This window comes from Megalobrama amblycephala, linkage group LG3, assembly GCF_018812025.1.
Source record: "Megalobrama amblycephala isolate DHTTF-2021 linkage group LG3, ASM1881202v1, whole genome shotgun sequence".
Lineage (NCBI taxonomy): Eukaryota > Metazoa > Chordata > Actinopteri > Cypriniformes > Xenocyprididae > Megalobrama > Megalobrama amblycephala.
Genome location: NC_063046.1, coordinates 26,358,468 through 26,377,891, shown reverse-complemented (window position 1 = coordinate 26,377,891; position 19,424 = coordinate 26,358,468). Strand labels below are relative to the sequence as shown.

General features: G+C 36.9%; 1 protein-coding gene across 1 annotated transcript in view; it reads right to left on the bottom strand.

Annotated features, from left to right (window-relative positions):
• itfg1 (integrin alpha FG-GAP repeat containing 1) overlaps positions 1 to 19,424 on the bottom strand; it is a 167,933-nt gene that overhangs the window by 95,803 nt on the left and 52,706 nt on the right. The window contains exon 9 of the mRNA XM_048184707.1: positions 13,549 to 13,643. Within this exon, the coding sequence (XP_048040664.1) occupies positions 13,549 to 13,643 (95 nt within the window). The remainder of the gene's footprint in view (positions 1 to 13,548; positions 13,644 to 19,424) is intronic.

The window sequence follows — 19,424 nt, the reverse complement described above, 5'->3', positions numbered from 1 at the left end:
ACTGTAATGTTGACAGAAGAATGGAGGAGGCCGGCAGGGTCACACAGAGAGGGATGTAAAAAGCACCATGCCAAATTTACAGAGGAATAAGCCCGACTGGATGTGACTGGCAAAATGTCCTGCTTATCAGCAGCTTTTAGAGAAATGCGAACAGGTTTAAGTCAATAATTCAAGGCTAGTAAACAGATTATATTTTAAGCCGCCATACAATGTGAGAGTATTTCCCCACCATCTGGACTCTCTGACAGGTCAGGGAGGGTTTGGGCAACTCCTCTGGCAGTGCCTAGAGAGCCTATGTACGCCGCTCATTGTTTAAAAGGATGTGAGAGCTCATCTGAGAATCAGTCAGGCCTTTCTAACACAGACTCTGCACATTTATCATCCTGCTCGTGGTAAATGTCTACCTGACAGTTCAATGAGGCAGACCAGGTGAACATGTGGTGTGACTCATACAAAAAGATGCTATAACACATCTAAGACTACGACTGGCCTCCCAGAGTGTGCGTGATGGATGAGATGAGCCTGAAAATGAAAAGAATGGGTGGAACGGGTAATTTGAAAGAGTATGTGCGATGGGACGGGGCCTGTTGCTGATCAGAGAGAGGAAAGAGCTAACTCTCTGCTAGAATGAGCCTCCCATCCAGCTATCCGCTGCTCTACTGATTAACCCAATCAACCCGAACCGGAGCACACACGCACACACATACACACCTTAAGTCCAATCAACAGAAATAAGATGGAAGCTAATCAGTGTCATCCAGGATAATGAGACACTCTGTAATTAACCAACTACCATAGAAAACACGGCAATTTCTCACTTGCCTTCCTGCTTTAAGATGATTATTGGCTGAACACAGCTGGAAAAACGGCTAGGATAGGACGCAGGATGGGATCCCATCATCAGCACCAGCGATTTCTTTAGCTTTATAGGTTTTTATTCTGCTTGTTCATGACACACATGACAGTTTGTCATGTTATGAGCCACGTACATCATTTGAGGTGTCTCATTTGTGTAAAAGACGGCTTGAGCACAGCAAACACCATGCGACCCAACATCCGATATGTCAGCAAATTAGGCTATATTATTGTTGCCAAAGAGACAGAGAGAGGAAGAGAGAGGGAATGATCTCTTTAATGCAGAAAGCCATGATAGCCTTTCCTTAGCAAAAGTAATGGGACATCTAAGATAGAGGAGACGCTGTGCACAGAATACAAATGGCCCATTTTCTTCCCTCCCTCATATCAGTCGGAGAGACGAGACATCATCACATTCGCACCGCCAAGACTCCATCCCTGTGGCTTTGTTTACTAAAGCGCAAAAAGTCCCTGTTTTAGCCGAGCTACGCTTTCCACCACTCCCACATCCCAGCTGCGACGCTTCATTAGGCCAAGAAATTAAAATCAGAGCTCGCCGGCGGGAAGACACCAGACGAGGTGCCATTACATCAATAGGTGCCACTGACAGATGATATGAAAGTGCGATGTCTAATGAACTGCCATCTTTATGACACTCCAGGAGAAAAAAAGAAAAAGAAAGAAAGCTTCATTGCTTGTCGCATTACAGGGAATGCATGCCATTCCACTCTGCGTGTGAAACAGAATCTACAACAGACGGCCTCTTCATTAGCCTCCCTAGAGGAGAGAAGCACAATTTGTAATGAAATGTGGTACAAGAATCAGGAGACAGGGATGTCAGATCAGAGGTGTTGATGGCGGGAAAGGTGGGGAAGGGTACGGGGCAGGCTGTTATTATAGCATGGAGTGTTTACGTCTGAAGAGAAAAGACTAGACACGGCACCTGCAATAGTGTCCAGAACCGAAGGTCACCTGCAGGCAGTGATTAATTTGTAAATTATGAGGGCTTCAACAAGGGCTAGTGGTGGATCTGGCAGGTTTGGGGGAAGGGAGTTGTGAAATAAGAGTTGTTCAAATAAATGCTGTTTGTTCATCAAAGAATTCTTTAAAAAAAAATTGGTGCTTTGGTGAGCATAAGAGACTTCTTACAAAAAAATATTTAAAAAAATCTACCCCAAACCTTTGAATGGTAGTGTATGTTTAAGGAATAGTTTATGTAAAATTAAACATTTTGTCATCATTTAATCACTCTCATGTCATTCCAAACCTGTGTGACTGTCTTTTTTCTGGGGCACATGAAATAATATATTTTTAAAAATCTTTTGTATGGACAGAACTATCCATACAAAACAACACTGACCCCATTGTGTTTCATAGAAGAAAGTAAGTCATTCAGGTTTGGAATGACATGCTGATAAGTAAATTATAGCACAATTTTTATTTGTTGGTAAACTATTCCTGTAACATTTTATTTATTATTAATATTTGATTAAATTGCCTATATTTATTTTTCAATAAGCCCCTTTTGACACACTTTTAAAAGTATTAAAGGTGCTAAAGAGGATGTTTTGTTTTATACATTTTTGCAATATTACTTGAAACTGTCTTTACTAACTGATAAAAGACTATTTATTAGGTGCACTGAAAGGAATAATATTAATATACATCATCTGTGCACGAGGTAGGGCCTTAAAAACATCAGCCAATCGTTTACAAAATCATACAAACTGGCAACAAATATCAGTATTACAGTAAGAAGAGATATATGCAATATTCAGTTCAACTGCTACAGCACTGCTGCAGTGAGAAATCAATAGTATTGATAATGTTTTCGCTCTTTATACAACATTCTTTAGGTTAAGTAAATCACAAATAACTGAGCATTTTGAGAGAAGACATCTCAATGCCATTACTGCAGGAAACACTGTTATTCAGTGACAGAGAATTACCATAATTACTCCTGACAAGAGTATACTATTTTCAGAGGCATGTTTAGACATGAGATGTGGGTGGTGAACCATATGGTTGGTTTATCATGGGAACCATTTGACCCATAACCTGTACATGTCATAGCATAAATGTCTTTCAGAGGTGTTTGAGGTTTGGTAAGCTAAAATAGGTGCTGCATCCCACTGCAGTGGCCCCTAAATCTGCTTGTCGAAAGGACCACTTCACTGACAAAATAAAGACAAAATGACAAAACTTGTTCCTTGACAGACTAGCAGTTGTGAATGTTAAAGCACAGAACATTAGCAGGTGATAGAGCCCTTTAAGGGAAAGAGCTAATGATGCACAGTGCCCTAAGAGCAAATCTCAGTAGATTTCTTTAGAATTATTTTGGATGACATTAAACAGAAATGACACAACTAGCATTTCACAAAAAAAAAAAAAAAAAGTGAAAGATTAAAATCCAGATCTACCAGACATTGCAGTGCATGTATCTTGCAGTTGCATCATGTAGCACCTGGATTAGGGCTGCACGATTAATCGCATGCTATTCTCACGCGCATTTCGTCAGTAATGCCGGTTCCCTGATTACCGCTAAATCGCCATCACCTGTTTTTAAACGGAGCGCCTTTTAATAGACGGAGCCGTAGTTCACGGACAAGCCACGCAATATCGCGTTCATTATCGCAGGCGATTCATCTGCGATATGAACGCGATATTGCGTGGCTTTTCAGTGACCTACGGCTCTGTCTATTAAATGCCGCTTCATTTGAAAGCAGGTGATGGTGATTTAGCGGTAATCAGGGAACCGGCTTTACTGACGAAATGCGCGTGAGAATAGCATGCGATTAATCGTGCAGCCCTAACCTGGATGCAGTTGTGATGAAGAACCATAAACTACAGGTGTACCTAATACCTAATTAAACTCTGTAGCACAAACATGCAATGCCCCAGCAACCACTAAGAACACCTTAGCAATTGCCCAACAAACACCCAAGCAAATGCCAAGCAACCATAAAGTAATGTCTAGTAACCACCCAGAACACCATAGCAACCACCTAAAACAACTTAGCAACTACCTAGTAGCCACCCAGAACACCTTAGCAACTGCATAGCAATTCCCTAGCTACAGTACCACCCAGAACACCCTAGCAACCACAGAGCAACAAAACTAGGGTTATGTATCGTTTGAATTTTAATGATAGCAATTTCCGATTTTACTTATTGATTCTGATTCTTATCAATTCTGATTGTTATTGATTCCCAGTTTTGATTCCAATTTAGATATCATTTAAACATATTTATTCTGTCTTTCTGCAAAACATTCTTTTGCAGATGACTACCATGAACAAAAATCAGCAGCCTAAGTAAAGAACACTTAGAAGGAACTTTTGCATATGGTTTCAATAAAATACCACAGCAAAAACAACTACATTAACTAATACATTTATATCAAACATTATTAAAGCTGCAGTCCGTAGGTTTTGCCTCTTTGTCGCCATCTTTGTTCAAAACCTGCAACTGCAGTTATGAATCTAATGTTTGCTGTCAGTCACTACATCGGTGTGGATACTGTACTTCGGAATCACAGATTCTACGTCTTGGAAGTATGACCAAAATAAGAATTTTCACCAGAAAATGTCATCTGAACAAGTAAGTAACATGTCTGCCACTTTTGTTCTGACCAACTGAGGAAAAAAAGCATTACAATAAATCGTGCTACCAATGGTGATTAAATCTAACAATCGATTAGCTCTGATCACGTCAAGCTGTGCAAATTATTATTATTGTTATACTTTGTTCTCAAATTGTTAATGTTAACAACATCAGCATTGCGTGATTATGTGTATTTAGTGTATATTAGCGTTACCTGTAGATTTCAATTTCTGTAGCCTTTCTGTAGCCAAAGTCTTTTGCTTTTGACTACGAGTGAATCTACAGTTGTCACTGATGATTGTCATTTGCACCTTTCTGGATTAAAATTCGAATTGATACATTTATTGCAACTGCTGTGAGAAAAGGCTATAAATGATCTGCCATCCTCACATGATTTAGCCTACTAGCTGGGACTTGTTCTTTATGTAAACAGACGTGACATAATGATGCACAGACGCATGGCTGCATGCTTGTGGAAACCCACCTGAATTTTAAATCAATATTATAAGCTTACCATTGTGAATCGGGCTAAGGTAAGGAGATAGTTTTGAATACTGCTGGTTATGTACTTGCTCAAAAATCGATTTTGGATATTTTTTTAACCAAAAAAAGTTATGAACTGCAGCTTTAAAGACAAGTAAACAGTAAAACAAGAAAAAAATAAACAAATTAGCAAAGCACAAATAAATAAAACAAAGTTCCAGTACATAATGTGAAATCAAATATAATAAATTGTAAAATAACACTGCATAGCTTTCTTTTTATAAATAAAGATTAATGCTTATTAAAGTTACAAAAAATATTCGGCCAAGATCAGTGTATGATTCTAAGTGTGTCTTTTGTTCTTTGATTTAACATTAATGAAACCGACGTCAGCAGGTATAGTAGGCAGTTGTCACTTTAAGACCAAATGTCCTCTTGTGGTTTAATGGTTTAAAATCACAGTAATCAATAAGTGGAATCAAAATGTGTGTCTCTTATCGACTCCATTGTTCTTGGAATTTTCGAACCGGTTCTAAAATGTAACCAGTTCTTGCAAAGGCCTATCAACCAACACCTCACCCAACACCTCAAAGGTTGGTGGTCACGCTGGCGTTTACCACCTCGTTTTTTTTTTTTCTTACCAGTGTGGAAGAGACTAAAAATACACCGGCAATTTTGGACGTACAATTAAGAGTTATTTATTATTAAAAACTGTGGAATGTCTTTTATTTGTATACACTCACAGTAAAAACAAAATGTTGTGCTTTTTGCAAAATAAAGAAAACTAACATGATGCGTGATCTGTCGTCTCCTTCTGAATGAAGACCATTCTGATAGTACTCAGAAAATGAACTGTAACTAAGTGAATACTTATCACGCAAATATGAGACATATCTAAAGAAACGTTGAAATGTCAGGTTTTAAATCATGTAAGTCAAATCGAAAACTAATATTCTTTGTTTATGTAATCTGTTTAAAAATAGAGACATGTCAGCCGTTCGTGAGTCAACTCATTATCCACTAATGCGGCCATGCCCACAGAGCATGCGTGCTATTCAGACGCAAATTCTGAGGCGATACATGCAACAGAGAGTGCATCAAGAAAAATGCATCAAGCTTTGTCAGATTCATGTACATCTTTTTGAGATGCGGTGAGGAATAATTCTGGAAGAATTTACCTCAGTGGAAGAGCACTTTCAATTTAATTTCTATCGAGGATCAACTTGGTCAAGCTGATGATTGCAAATGGTAAGTTTTATTCTTAAGTTCTTAATTCTAATCACGATATAGCGTCTGTGAATATTAAACGGCAAAAAGACCGTTTAAATATGAATTCTGCATGTTCTGTGTGTCTCTGTATGAATGGCGAAAACTCCTGTTTCATTTACTACACAAACATATTGGCTATTCCTAAACTATACTGCTATATTGAGATGAGTGAAATCGACTAAAATATGTAAATATTGAAATAAAATGTGTTAGCAACACATTAAACTGCATATTACCATTTAGGCTCTATAATATAACAAATATAATACATAAAATGTCAAAGAGGTAATATGAATGTTTAGACGATTTCTTTGGCCTGTTTTGAACAGATTGTGAAGTGTTTACTGTCAAATAGTCTAATGCCATATCAATGAAGCTTTTGTTCACAATGAATAATGAAAATTCTGCTTTGCATCACAGAAATACATTATATTTTAAAGTATATTCAAATATAAAACCATTATTTTAAATGGTAATAATATTTCACAGTGTTGCTGTTTTCTTCTGTATTTTTGATCAAATAAATGCATGCTTGATGAGACTTCTTTCAAAAACATTAAAAATAGTAATGTGTCCAATCTTTTGACCAGTACTGTAATTTAAAATATTATAGACCTATACAAAATGTTGTTCACAAGATGTGCAATAATACGTGCATGCATGAGATCACAAAAATCATGTTTTCTGTTAAGAGTGGACATTATATTAATACAATAGCTGATATGATCCTGTTATCAGCATGCTCCCAAAGGGTTTTTTCGTTTATCTCACAGATATTAGAATCATAGTGACCAGATATTAGCCCACATTGGACTTTTTCCCCTTCTGTCTTTTTTTTCTTTTCTCCAGTGCAGAAACACCAAATGCCAGGTATGTGATGTTCACATATATCTTTGAACAGGATTTATTTCCAGGTATAACCGTGTACTCAAAATGTGTCTTTGACTCTCATTTATATAGTTAACTATATTTTAAATAAACTTCAAACAAAAAAAAAATGTTATTTTTCTTTTGTCATTGCATTCTTTCTTAGCTCACTCAGTCACATTCCTCACTGAATGGCTCATTATGCGGCTAATTATTATTCTCAGCATTATTCATGAAGATTCACGCCTCCTTGCATACGGGCTTCCTAACCAAAAAGTGTCTTAGAAATTTAAAATCAATACATTCTTTTTTTTGTGTCCAAATAAGCAGAATGATTTTTACATCACTTTGAAGCAAAAACTCTAGACTAAAATATACAGTTTCCAAAAGTCTTGGGGGGAAAATATTTAGTATGTGTTTTGAGGCCTTATTTCAGTGACTTAATTAAAAAAAACAAAAAACATGCATATACATAATTCTCTCAAAAATACAAACATATACATACTTGTTGCTCATATATTATTGTAGCTTAGTTTGTACTGAATACAGTGTAATGAGACTTTTGTCATTAATATGTTTATAAGCAACTGAAAAAAGCACAAATGTCAGGGCATGTCAAAACTTATCCAGGGCCCCAAATTAGCCTCAGACCCCAGAGGGTTAAAACATTGTGAATGACAAGCATCCAATTATGCTGAAGTCTCTTCTGGGAGGTTCTGCTCATCAGATAAAACTTCTATTTTGGCTAATTTCTGATAAAGCTTTGAGCTGCCAATAAAAGCGCAGCCCTCTCAGCTCCCATTAACACAATTTACCATATTCAAATCTGCACACATTCCCCCTTAATCAATTTAGATAATGCCAAGAACTATTCAAATTCTGTGTGGGTCGACTAACAACTCATGAGTGGCAGAACACAAGCTGAACAGGTGGTGCTATGACACAAGGGGAGTGGGACGGCATGAGTACTGACAGAAAATACCAGCTGCCTGAACGAGAGAGAAAATGGAAGGCCTCAGAGCCCTGTATGGGGTAAGCAGATAATGGCCAATCTAACCTCCTCAGAGTGTGGCGATGGCTCAGCACAGGAGATATCTTTACACAGATGTCTGAAAAATGTAGCCCTCAGTAGCTTTTCTCACAGGACACTTCCTTTTGATCATTTAGAGGTGTCATGATAAACGGAAACAGTCAGATACAAAGCCACATTCGTACTTACACTGATCAATACCTTTAAACAAACTGCTCAGAGCCTGATGCTTTAGGTGATTTCAGACTCACGAGATACATAGACAATGAGACAAGCAAATACCCAGACAGAGACACACACACAGGGCCAGCAGTACTCGTGTGTGTGAGCCGTGATAGTGAGTTTAAATATTATTTATACTCCTCTGAGAAAAAAGTACAAAATAAATGGTCTGACACACTCAGCTGATGCTGCCAAGCTGGAAACAAAGTTGCTATTACAGAGTACATGAAAATGAAATGAATAAATGTGAGACGCCCCAGGCTGAGAGAGAGAGTATTTCAGCCTATGAAGGTGTCCATCCCTCCCTCCTTTCCCTGTTCACTCCCTCAAGGCTCTGTTGAAATTCAATACACATGTACACAGACGCTCACTTCCACCACCTCAGACAATCTATTGCCTCGCTCTCCATCATTTCCTCCCCATCTCTCTTTCTTTCTCGCACCATGTTTTATGGATTCTGCTTTGCTGCATTGCAGCTTATGGGATAGTTTAATTCTGTGGTGATACCTGGATTGTAAATGTGGTCTTCTAGAACCCGTCTACAATCCCGTCTACAATCCAGGCACCCATTTAAGGTGAAAAACAAACAGAAGTAAAGGACATGCAAAAATCGAGAAATAGAAGTCGATCTGAAGTTGATCGGATTTTGCGTGGTTTATGGGAATTTCTCACGCCACGTAAAATGTAAATCTCAGACGTTGTTATAGGAAACATGCTGAAAGTCACTGCAGAAACAAGGTTGTATTGTTGCAATATAACAGAGACATGTTTTGAAACCGGCGGAGATGACAGCGTGGAATAAAGCCACGAATACCAGCCTCCGTTTCTGCCGTTGCCTTATCATAATGCAGTAGTTCAGCGCGCGGCGGCTACACAATGTCATGTTGTAAATAAGACAACATCTAAAATGCAAACCCCTTCATACTGTGGTGGTTGTTGTTGTTTTTGTACAATTGTTGTTGTACACCTACCAACTCACAGAAACCAATGCAGATATCCAGGAAAATGAAAGAGGCATGAATACACAAATCGGATCTGAACAGTTGCAATACACAATGTGGACGTCAATAAATTTTGATAATTTGGGATTTGGACTGACAGTGTGTGAACATAGCCAAAATGTTCAATACAATAGACAATTTGTATTGTAGCTTCACTTTTGAAAACAAAATTACTGAAAAATGTCTCAAATGCTAGAAGCTAAACCTGAAAAACATGCTAATAGAACATTTTAACAGGGAAAATGGGTCATAAAGAGAGAGAGAGAGAGAAAATGATGAAAATAGTATTTTAGGGTAAAGATTAGGCTTAGTTTATGGTATACACTGCAAAAAATGCTTTTCTTACTTAGGTTTTCTTGTCTTGTTTCTAGTCCAAAAATTATTGTCTTGTCTTCAGAAAAAATTAAGTGAGCTTTTCCTTAAAACAAGCAAAATAATCTGCCAATGGGTTAAGCAAAATAATCTTGTTTTCGGTTTGAAATAAGATTATTTTGCTTACCCCATTGGTAGATTATGACTTAATTTTGACTTATTTTTCTGAAAACAAGACAATCATTTTTACTTGTCTAGAAAATGCTTTTTGATTTAGGAATTTTTAGATATTTGGACTAGAAACAAGACAAAAACTCTAGGTAGGAAAAGTAGGAAAAGCATTTTTTGCAGTGTATAATTAGCTTAAATGACTGAACCATCCTATCTAAATAACTGTTGCCATCCATAATTTTAAATGGATCTGTGCATTTGAATAGTTTGAATAGCAATATTTTGAAAATTGTTTACATTCTTCAAGGAAATCAACCAATGACCTAGATTAATTATTGTGGACCTGTCATTAAACAAGACAGGAAAAATATTTTAATTTTAAAATTCAAAAATGTACACATAAACACTCTTTTATTATAAACAAAAGAAGTGACTGGGATATGCCCATTGTGTGTGTGTGTGTGTGTTCTTGTATATATGGTTCATGAGGACACAAATGTGTATAATTACATGGGTATTACAACATAAACCTGGTTTACGAGGACACTTCCTGTGTCCTCAAACCAAATGGCTTAAAAAAAAAAAAAAAAAAAACATACTAAAGTGTTTTTTTTTTTTAAATTAAAAAGATGTAAAGTTTCCTGTGATGGGTAGATTTAGGGGGATAGAATATATAGTTTGTACAGTATAAAAACCATTAAGTCTATGGAGAGTCCCCGTAAACCATATATACAAGTGTGTGTGTGTGTGTGTGTGTGTGTGTGTGTGTGCGAGGGTGACGACAATCGCTGCCCCTAATCAATCTAATGAGTGTGATGTTATGTGTGTTTACACTGTCAATATTAAGCAGATGAGCTGGGAAGGAAAACAGAGAGAATGAGTTTATTTAGAAGACTGTGAATATGTGTGTGTGTGTGTGTGTGTGTGAGTGAGAGAGAGCAAGAGAGAGACAGAGAGAGAGAGTATTTGTGTGATTAGCAGACACCCACCCACCCATCCACACAAACATGCTTAAAAACAGAGAAATCCCTGGGCCAATTAAATCACAGACTGCCGTTCTTTGACTATAACACAAGCGTGTCTTTTGTTATTCTCTATCTTTTGTCAAGTGTTTGTTTTCTTTTTATCTTGTCTTTTCAATACACCATGTGTGCTGCTATGTCTATATCAGTCTTGTTCACTATTTGGCAGCATTGAATAAGTGCTTTCAAACCAATGCAGCTTGTTGTTTTCTGAACTCTAAAAAGAATGTAAAGGGAGAGAACTTAGAAGAAAGAAAGGAAGACCAATAATGGACAGAGAGAAAGTGATGGACAGATGGGAAAATAATGAAAGAGTCAAACTTTTCTTTCCTTTCAGTGTGTCTGATGGTGAAGACTAGCGCCTGTGGCAGGCGGACAAAAGCTGACACGTGTTCCCTGCCCTTTACATTCTTGCCCTCTCCTCTACTCCGTCCATCTTTGTTCCCATTCTCTCTGGTCCCAAGGCCTGTGACAGGTGGACTGTCTGTGTGTGTGTGTATGTGTGTGTGAGGACAGAGAGATAACCGCTGCCTTCCACTGTGAGCCTGACATTCAGAGCACAAGCTGCCAGCCCACAGCAGGCCTTTACACAAAAGAGCTCTAAATAACTATATGCCACTATTATTATAGGCTGCTTTTATAATCTGATATCTTCATTTGAATATTTATGCGGTGAATAATATAAGTTCTGCATAACAGAAGATTTCCTAATTGTCCCTTATGAGATCCATTGATTGTAAAGAATGATCAATCCATCAATCGATATCTGACAATCCCTCCATATATTCATCTGATAATCCACCCCTTCATTTTTAAATTTCAGACAATCCATATATACAAAATTTAGGGTTGGTTAAAATGATACATTCAGTCCTGGTTCGCTTAGTGTCATTTTTATTTTACGATGGAACTTACTGAACATATAAAACAATGCTGTGTGCTATGTGCGTACACAGGACCTAAAATTAACACTCGGCAATCAAAAAAATAGTAAAATTCTGCGTTGGCTAGTATATGAAATGGTGCCAATCGCCAGTTGGCCGGTAACATTTTATGAATTCTAGCAATACAATGTTATGAGAATGTGAATGTGAACAAAAGTGAACAATGCTCGGGACAGTTGACTGGCCAGTGCTTCATCATTATGAAATTTATACCTCGCCAATTTAAATATTCAAGCGCAAGATGAAGCGAAAGGGAACTCAATTCATTACTCGTGCACTGAATTTAAAATTGTTGAAAAATGCCCATCTCAGCGAGTATACAAGTAAACATAGTCGTTTATGTCTTAAATAAATGTAAACAGTTGAGAAAGAAAATGCATGTGTACAGAATGTATCAGTATATTTGATTCATGCGTTCGGCCTTACAGTGACAGCAGCCTAATATAGGCTACCTGTTGCTGTCAGCGTTTTTAATGTTAAAAAACACTCACTGCTCTTGACTGAACTTTTGTAAAGATTCATAATTTATACAGTGAAGACTATGCAGTGTTATTTTACATTTAATTAGCCTAACTTATTCAATTTCTGTAGGCTACCTGGAAACCTAAAAAACCTGAAAAGAACTGTTTATTTCATTTCTGTCATTGTTCTATTGTATTTATTTGTGCTATTGCTTGTAATTTGATCATTTATTTTTATTTTATACTGACTGTTTGCTTGTGTTTAACAACCTTTTAAATTTATATAAGTTAGGCTGGTAGTTTTAGGTGTCATAACTGCCTATTTTTGCAAAAACAGTTTCATAGCTGGAAAAAATGTTTATGGTCTGTAAATTTTCTTAAGTCACCGGCCATTGGCAAGTGTGGCAAAAAGTTAGTTTTAGACCCTGCACGTACATATGATGGTATTTTCACCAGCTGAGAATTCATGATAAGCTTAGAAAATGTATAAAGGAGTCAAAACAGAGCTAGGAATTCCTCTGTTACACACACAAACAAAGATCTGCTACAAGAAGAAACGATTCAATAGTCTGTGCTGAACTGTAATAGGCAACATTGTGACTATGATGAGAAAACAATGTATGCTTGAGCATTCTGTCCATTTTAGGGTCACATCTTATGACACTAAGTCCTATTTTTGAATCTTTTAGATATGTTTGGTCCATGTTGCATTCATATTTCAGTGGAACCGCACCAGAGTTCGTTTGGAAGTGCACATTATGGTGTGCTGGTTTGGTACACATCAAGGTTCGGATGGCAGAGTTCACAGTCACACTTATTCGCACCAGAGTTTGTTGAAATTTGAAAGCTGAATTTTCAGCAGCCATTACTCCAGTCTTCAGTGTCACACGATCCTTCAGAAATCGTTCTAATATGGATGATTTGATGCTGAAAAAAACTCTTATTATTAATGTTGAAAACAGTTGTGCTGCTTAATATTGTTGTGAAAAACATTTTTTTCCAGGATTCTTTGAGGACTATAAACAAGTCAAAATAACAGCATTTATTTAAAATAAATAAATAAATTACTGACCCCAAATTTTTGAATGGGACTGTACCCAAATTAATCTGTACCTAATTAAACCAAGAGCTTGCGAACTGGGAAATCTGCATCAATACCCAGTCCAACCATTCATCCATCTCTCAAATCCATCCATTGGTTTTAAAATCGATAGCTCTGAAACTTTACTGACTCTGTAGATCACATGCAAAAAGATGAAATGGTGGCGCGAAGGAGTGTGACAGAGTAATAATGTAAGGCTTATGTACCTTTGTCCCTCCAGTCTTGGCCAGGTAAATTGCACTTTTGCCACATGAATCATCCATACAGACTGGCAAGAGGTGGTCTTGGGTGCCGTCACCATCTGAGGAAAAACACAAAGAGAAAGAGAGAGTGAGAAGGGAAGATGTAAAATGAAGTCTATGATTCACTAATGCACCTTTTAATTTGGTTTGTAATGCTCCTGAACCCAGCATATGGAGATAACATCATGTGATCTTGAGCATGTGTAATGAAGTGTGCAGCAGCCTGGTGCGTAACAGTTTGTCCTGGTGTCAAAATTCTGTCCCCGAGTCTTTAATCCTTCATGTTTACCACTTGCATGCTTGACACAAAGCAACTACTATTAATATGGAATATTAACAAATCAGGAGAGGAATAAAATAAATCAAGAAAAAAAAATAAGAAATTCAAGAAAAAAAAAAAGAGAGAGAGAGAGATCTGGAGGGAGAGCAGCCATGAGAAACAAAATAGGAGATATGCATTGACATTCATAGCATCTACCACACACCAAATAGCCACGTAGATCAGATCGGCAGCCTGCGGAGAGACAGAGAATTACACACAAGCGCAGGCACACACACACACATTTTATTTTTCTATCATGGTGGGGACTTTCCACTTTCAGATTTCTGCAGTGCAAACTGTAAAGCATGATGCTCACAATGTCAAGGTCGTGGGTTTGATAAAATATAAAGGCAGCTTACTCAGATATAACATGGGTTATTAGGGTTAGGGTTGCTGCAATATACTGGTATTGACCAGTTTGAAAAATGAAACACTGATACCATGTTATTACTGCACATTTGATAATATTGTAAATAACCCAGCACCAGTCACACTCCAACATAGTAGGTGGTGGTATTGTAACACCGGTTGCCACCTGTCATAAAAGGTAAAAAAGACCACAACGACGTGTGTAGGTAGTTACTACTGCTGCACAAAATCATTTCAGAGGAGATGAGAGTTGAAAAAGAGACACTTTACCTTCACCTGAAAAAAAGTTAGCTCATCAGTGTGTAGTTTTATGGATTCCTTAAAAAAGATGGGGTGTTAAGACACCTCAGTCTGCAGGAAGTGCCTATCAACAGTAAACGCCTATCAACAGTAAGCACAAAAGTGGGAAATACCAGCAACCTGTTCGTCTCTGTCATCCAGATTTTAAAACACTAAGCATCATACACTTGCCGACTTTGTAAATAGTTACAGAGGAAAAACTGGGCACCATACACTAAATGACTGAAAATCACAAATTACCAGACTTTCAGGTCATTACGAACATTACGGTCTGTGACCACCATATACTACACGATTTTCAGTGAAATCTGTCACCTCAAATCTGCAGACTGGCTCTGAATTTAGGCAATTAGCCTCAACTTGTCCAATAAATTGGGGAAAAAAATCTGGGCAAAAGTAATTTAGTGTATTCCAGCACTAAAGCTGCATTTAGTTTGTTAGCCATGAAACAGAAAATGTTCCATTAAAGGTACAATATGTAATCATTTTGGCCGCTAGAGGTCGCTAAAAGCCTATTCAAAACAAAGGCATAGCTTGATGACGGCAAGTTTTAGAGAGGAATCTTGGGACATGTGGTCTCCATCACAACGGATGGTGCAAAAGAATAGTGATAGGACTCGGGAACAAATCATGTTCATGGATGCGATTATTAATGTTGAAAATGTTATAACGTTACTCTGTGCGTTCGCTCGGCGGCTGCTGTGAGACACTTGTTGCACACTGCAGTAAGATAGATCGATTTTAGAATATCATATTAAATGCTGGATGGCTTGTGTTGATAAATGTCATGCAATTAATTTTAAAACATATTGTATGATGGAGAAAATTATGTATTACTGTTACTAAAAATAAAGTTGCATCTGATTATTCTATGTTAACTACTTCACAAAATAGTGTTTTTCTCTGAGGCATGGCATGGTACTCACAAAAAAAAAAAAAAATCAAGAAATTGATTTAAACAATAAGACTAAACATGTTGAGCTATATAACAACAATTAGTTTTCGGTCTATAAATATATAAAAACAGATGTTCCCTTGCCTATTAAAACATGTACTATATTAAAGCGTCTTTAGTGTTTCCATGGTTTCGACAAAATAAAACCGGAAAACGAGGGTAACACGGGTATGACGCAATTGACAGACGACTCCTCTCACGTCCCGGAGCTTTGGTTAAAACTGCAATTTTCTCACGATTTACAAATAGTTGGAAACATTTGGGATATTGTAAGTACTCAAGTGAACAAAATATATAACACTGGCCTAGTGGTTTTTGGATATTTTACTGCAAAAATATAACATATTGCACCTTTAAGATCTTACTTATGTTGTTAAAGCTCAGTTATCATAGCGCTGGACTTGGCTCTCATGGTATTTGTTTTCTTTCAGAATTTCTATGGATTACTACATTGCAACAATAATGTTAATGTGAATCCTTTAGGCCATGATAATAGTGTTGTGAAAATCTGATATTGTGACAGCCCTTTATATATACTTACATGTTTAAAGACCAATTTAGACTGTGCAAGTATTTATTTATTTTTTTTTATACAGAAAACTCTAGATCTTCACAATTTAACGTCACAAAGGCCTTTAAATTAGACTGACCAAATATGACGTTGATCTGATTAAAGGTGCTAAAGAGGGTTTTTTGTTTTATACATTTTTGCAATATTACTTGAAACTGTCTTTACTAACTGATAAAAGACTATTTATTAGGTGCACTGAAAGGAATAATATTAATATACATAATCTGTGCACGAGGTAGGGCCTTAAAAACATCAGCCAATCGTGTACGCAATCATCACGTAAACGATTGGCCCTCTGGCTTGTCAATCACTGCCATGACGTTCCTTGTGAGAGACGAGCGCGGCTGCGCGCTCCAGTAACTTTCCACACTCCACAGGCGCCGCATGCAATGTTTTTGTCAGGAGACAGGAGTAACAACTGCAGATTATGAGTCACCTGCGGTGAGTCCGACACAATGAATCCACTAACACGACACAGCGAATGCCGGTGGTAAACAAACACTCGTGTTCCAATACTCGTGCACGAGTTTTGGGAGGCGTTCCCTCGAAATGAGCTGTGAAGGAGGGGGGTTGTTCTTACGCATGCGCTCATTTCAAAAACTCACTAACAGTCTTTGGTTTCTCAGTCGACGAAAAGATCCTTTGTATCACCTTTAAAGCTCTAGGAGGAATTCGTTAAAGATGAACTTGTGGAAATGGCAAAAACTGCCAAAATTTTGCAGAGAAAATTCAAAATATCTCACTTCCTGTTGGGTTTACAGATTTTGGCACCCATAGGCTTTTTTGTAGATATTGGGCTGTTACATCTGTCTGACGAATTTCATACCTCTATGTGAAACGTGGCTCGAAGAGCACTTAATTTAAATTTTGTAGGTGGCGCTATCAAGCCATTTTGTCACACCGAATTCTGAAACCCATATCAGACGTAAATTTTCACCACTTCTGACGCGTGTGCAAAGTTTCATGAGTTTTCGAGCATGTTCAGGCCCTCAAAAATGTGATTCATTTCGGAGAAGAAGAGGAAGAATTGACAGAGCAATTGTAATAGGGTCCTCACACCATCAGTGCTCGGGCCCTAATTATTCTTGAATAGATGTACTGTATGTTGCAAGAAAATAGAGATGAACACTATGGCTGTCAAAAGAATAAAGATGATAATATATCTGGAGTCTTTTGAAAACTGAATAAAACTTGAACAATTGGTAAATTAGTAAATGTGTTATTTTTATTTTATTTAAAAATATTTATTGTTTTAAGTTTGCAAATTATCTTCAATAGCCCTAAACATATTTTTTCACCTCTCGTCTCTCTTTGTGCACTCTTTACAAACACTTAGTTTGAATTAAGACATTATGATTACACTTTATTTCGATAGTCCACTTTAGACATTCTACTAACTACAAGTAACTTTGCAATTACATGTCAGCTAACTCTTATAAGAGTCTACTACAGTCTACTAATACTCTAGACATGTACACTACCAGTCATTACTTATAGTTCGTAGTATGTTTAAAGTGGACTATTGAAATAAAGTGTTGCCAACATTACTTAGTATGTTAAATAAGACAATTTCCTTTTTGTTGGTCTCCAACTGTGTAGCTGATTTCAAGGGACGTTTGTTCTATAAAGCACATATACTGTACCCTTATCACCAGCATTCAGAGTAAGGCTGCCTTCCACTTTTGAGATAGAGAATCTATGCTGGCTTTTGTTTTCTGTAACTTTCTCTCTCAGTACATCAGCAGGAGGACATACTGAATATGACAGTGTGTGTGTCTGTGTGAGAATCAAAGCCTGTGTATGCGTACTGTAGAGGACTACTCTAAGCCAGTTGCTTATTGCTGCTAATGACTCCTGTACACATCTACTAGCTCTAGAAACGCACAACAAATGTCCTCCACGACACACGCGCGCACACACACAAACAAACAGAATGTCGTGATGACTGGGCGTTAAATGCCACATCACATTGACTTCAAGCAAGAAAAAAAAAAATAAAAATGGTAAGAGGACATCTCTGCCATTCGCTTTTTGACGGCGCTCTAGTATTGAATATCATTCAGCTAATGAATAATGCATTTGGCTGTCACATGTAAAAAAAGAAAAGAGCAATTACCATCCTGATAGAGCAGATGGAGAATTTTGTCTAACATATGTTGTGCATTCATAATGACACGTCCATGTCAAGACTGACTACATTCTGACAGTGCACACCCATGAATTATAATACTTTTGCACTGTACATGTGTTGGAGGGAGTGACTTTTGTAGTTCTTGCAGCCTGATCTGGATTTTGCACTTTATTAGACCAGAACTGGATTTTAGTTGATCATTCACCAAATTACATTTATAAAGAAAGTAAAATTACCTCTGTTAAAAAAATTAATGAAGCAGTTGATCACATATATAGTCTGTTGTCATACTGTCATCATGTCATCTTGCAATGGGATGAAAGTAATGGTAATTGATGGTTGACTAAGGCTAAATTTAGAAATATCTTTTTAAAATCAGGAACAAGATAGACAGGTATGGAAGCATGTTACAGGCCAGACTTGAACCTGTATCACCAGTATGAGCATCAGAGCACTCAACTACCACTGCACTACAGCTCAAATAAGAATTGATTAATTTGATCAAGTCAAATCGCCAAAAAAATAATTAATTTGAAACTTTAATATTACTTTTGATAAAATGAATTCATCCTTGCTGAATGAAAGTATTATTAATAATAAAAAAGTACTGACCACAAACTTTTAAATGGTACACTGATAAAATTCTGTGGTGAATCAAATACAACAGAAAAAACAAATGTAATTTCTACATGAAAAAGTTAATTCAGGCAAGAATTAAAAAAACAAAGTAAATTCTATATTAGTACTCAATTTAAGCTTGTAGAAAATATCAACATTATAAAATTACGTAAAACTACTCAACTTTTACTGGTGTTCCCATTATGCATTGGGCACCATTTTATCATTGCTTTTGTTGTTAGGTTTAGTAACCTGCAAATTTGTGAAATTTTTTTCTACTCAAAATGACACATTCATACTTAAAAACGATCCATCAAATGTTATTGTGCTTCATTTTGTATTTTGCACCAATTATCGAGGTCTCTGTGTTCAGGCACCGCGTTACTTCTATTATGTAGATATGGTGTCTACACAATATCCATTATATCATTTACTTGGATGTTTCATTTTAACTGGCCAAGTTAAAATTATTTATTTTCTTTGTTAATTTTACTTAAAGCTGCAGTCTGTAACTTTTTTTGGTTAAAAAATTATCCAAAATCAATTTCTGAGCAAGTACATAACCAGCCAGTGT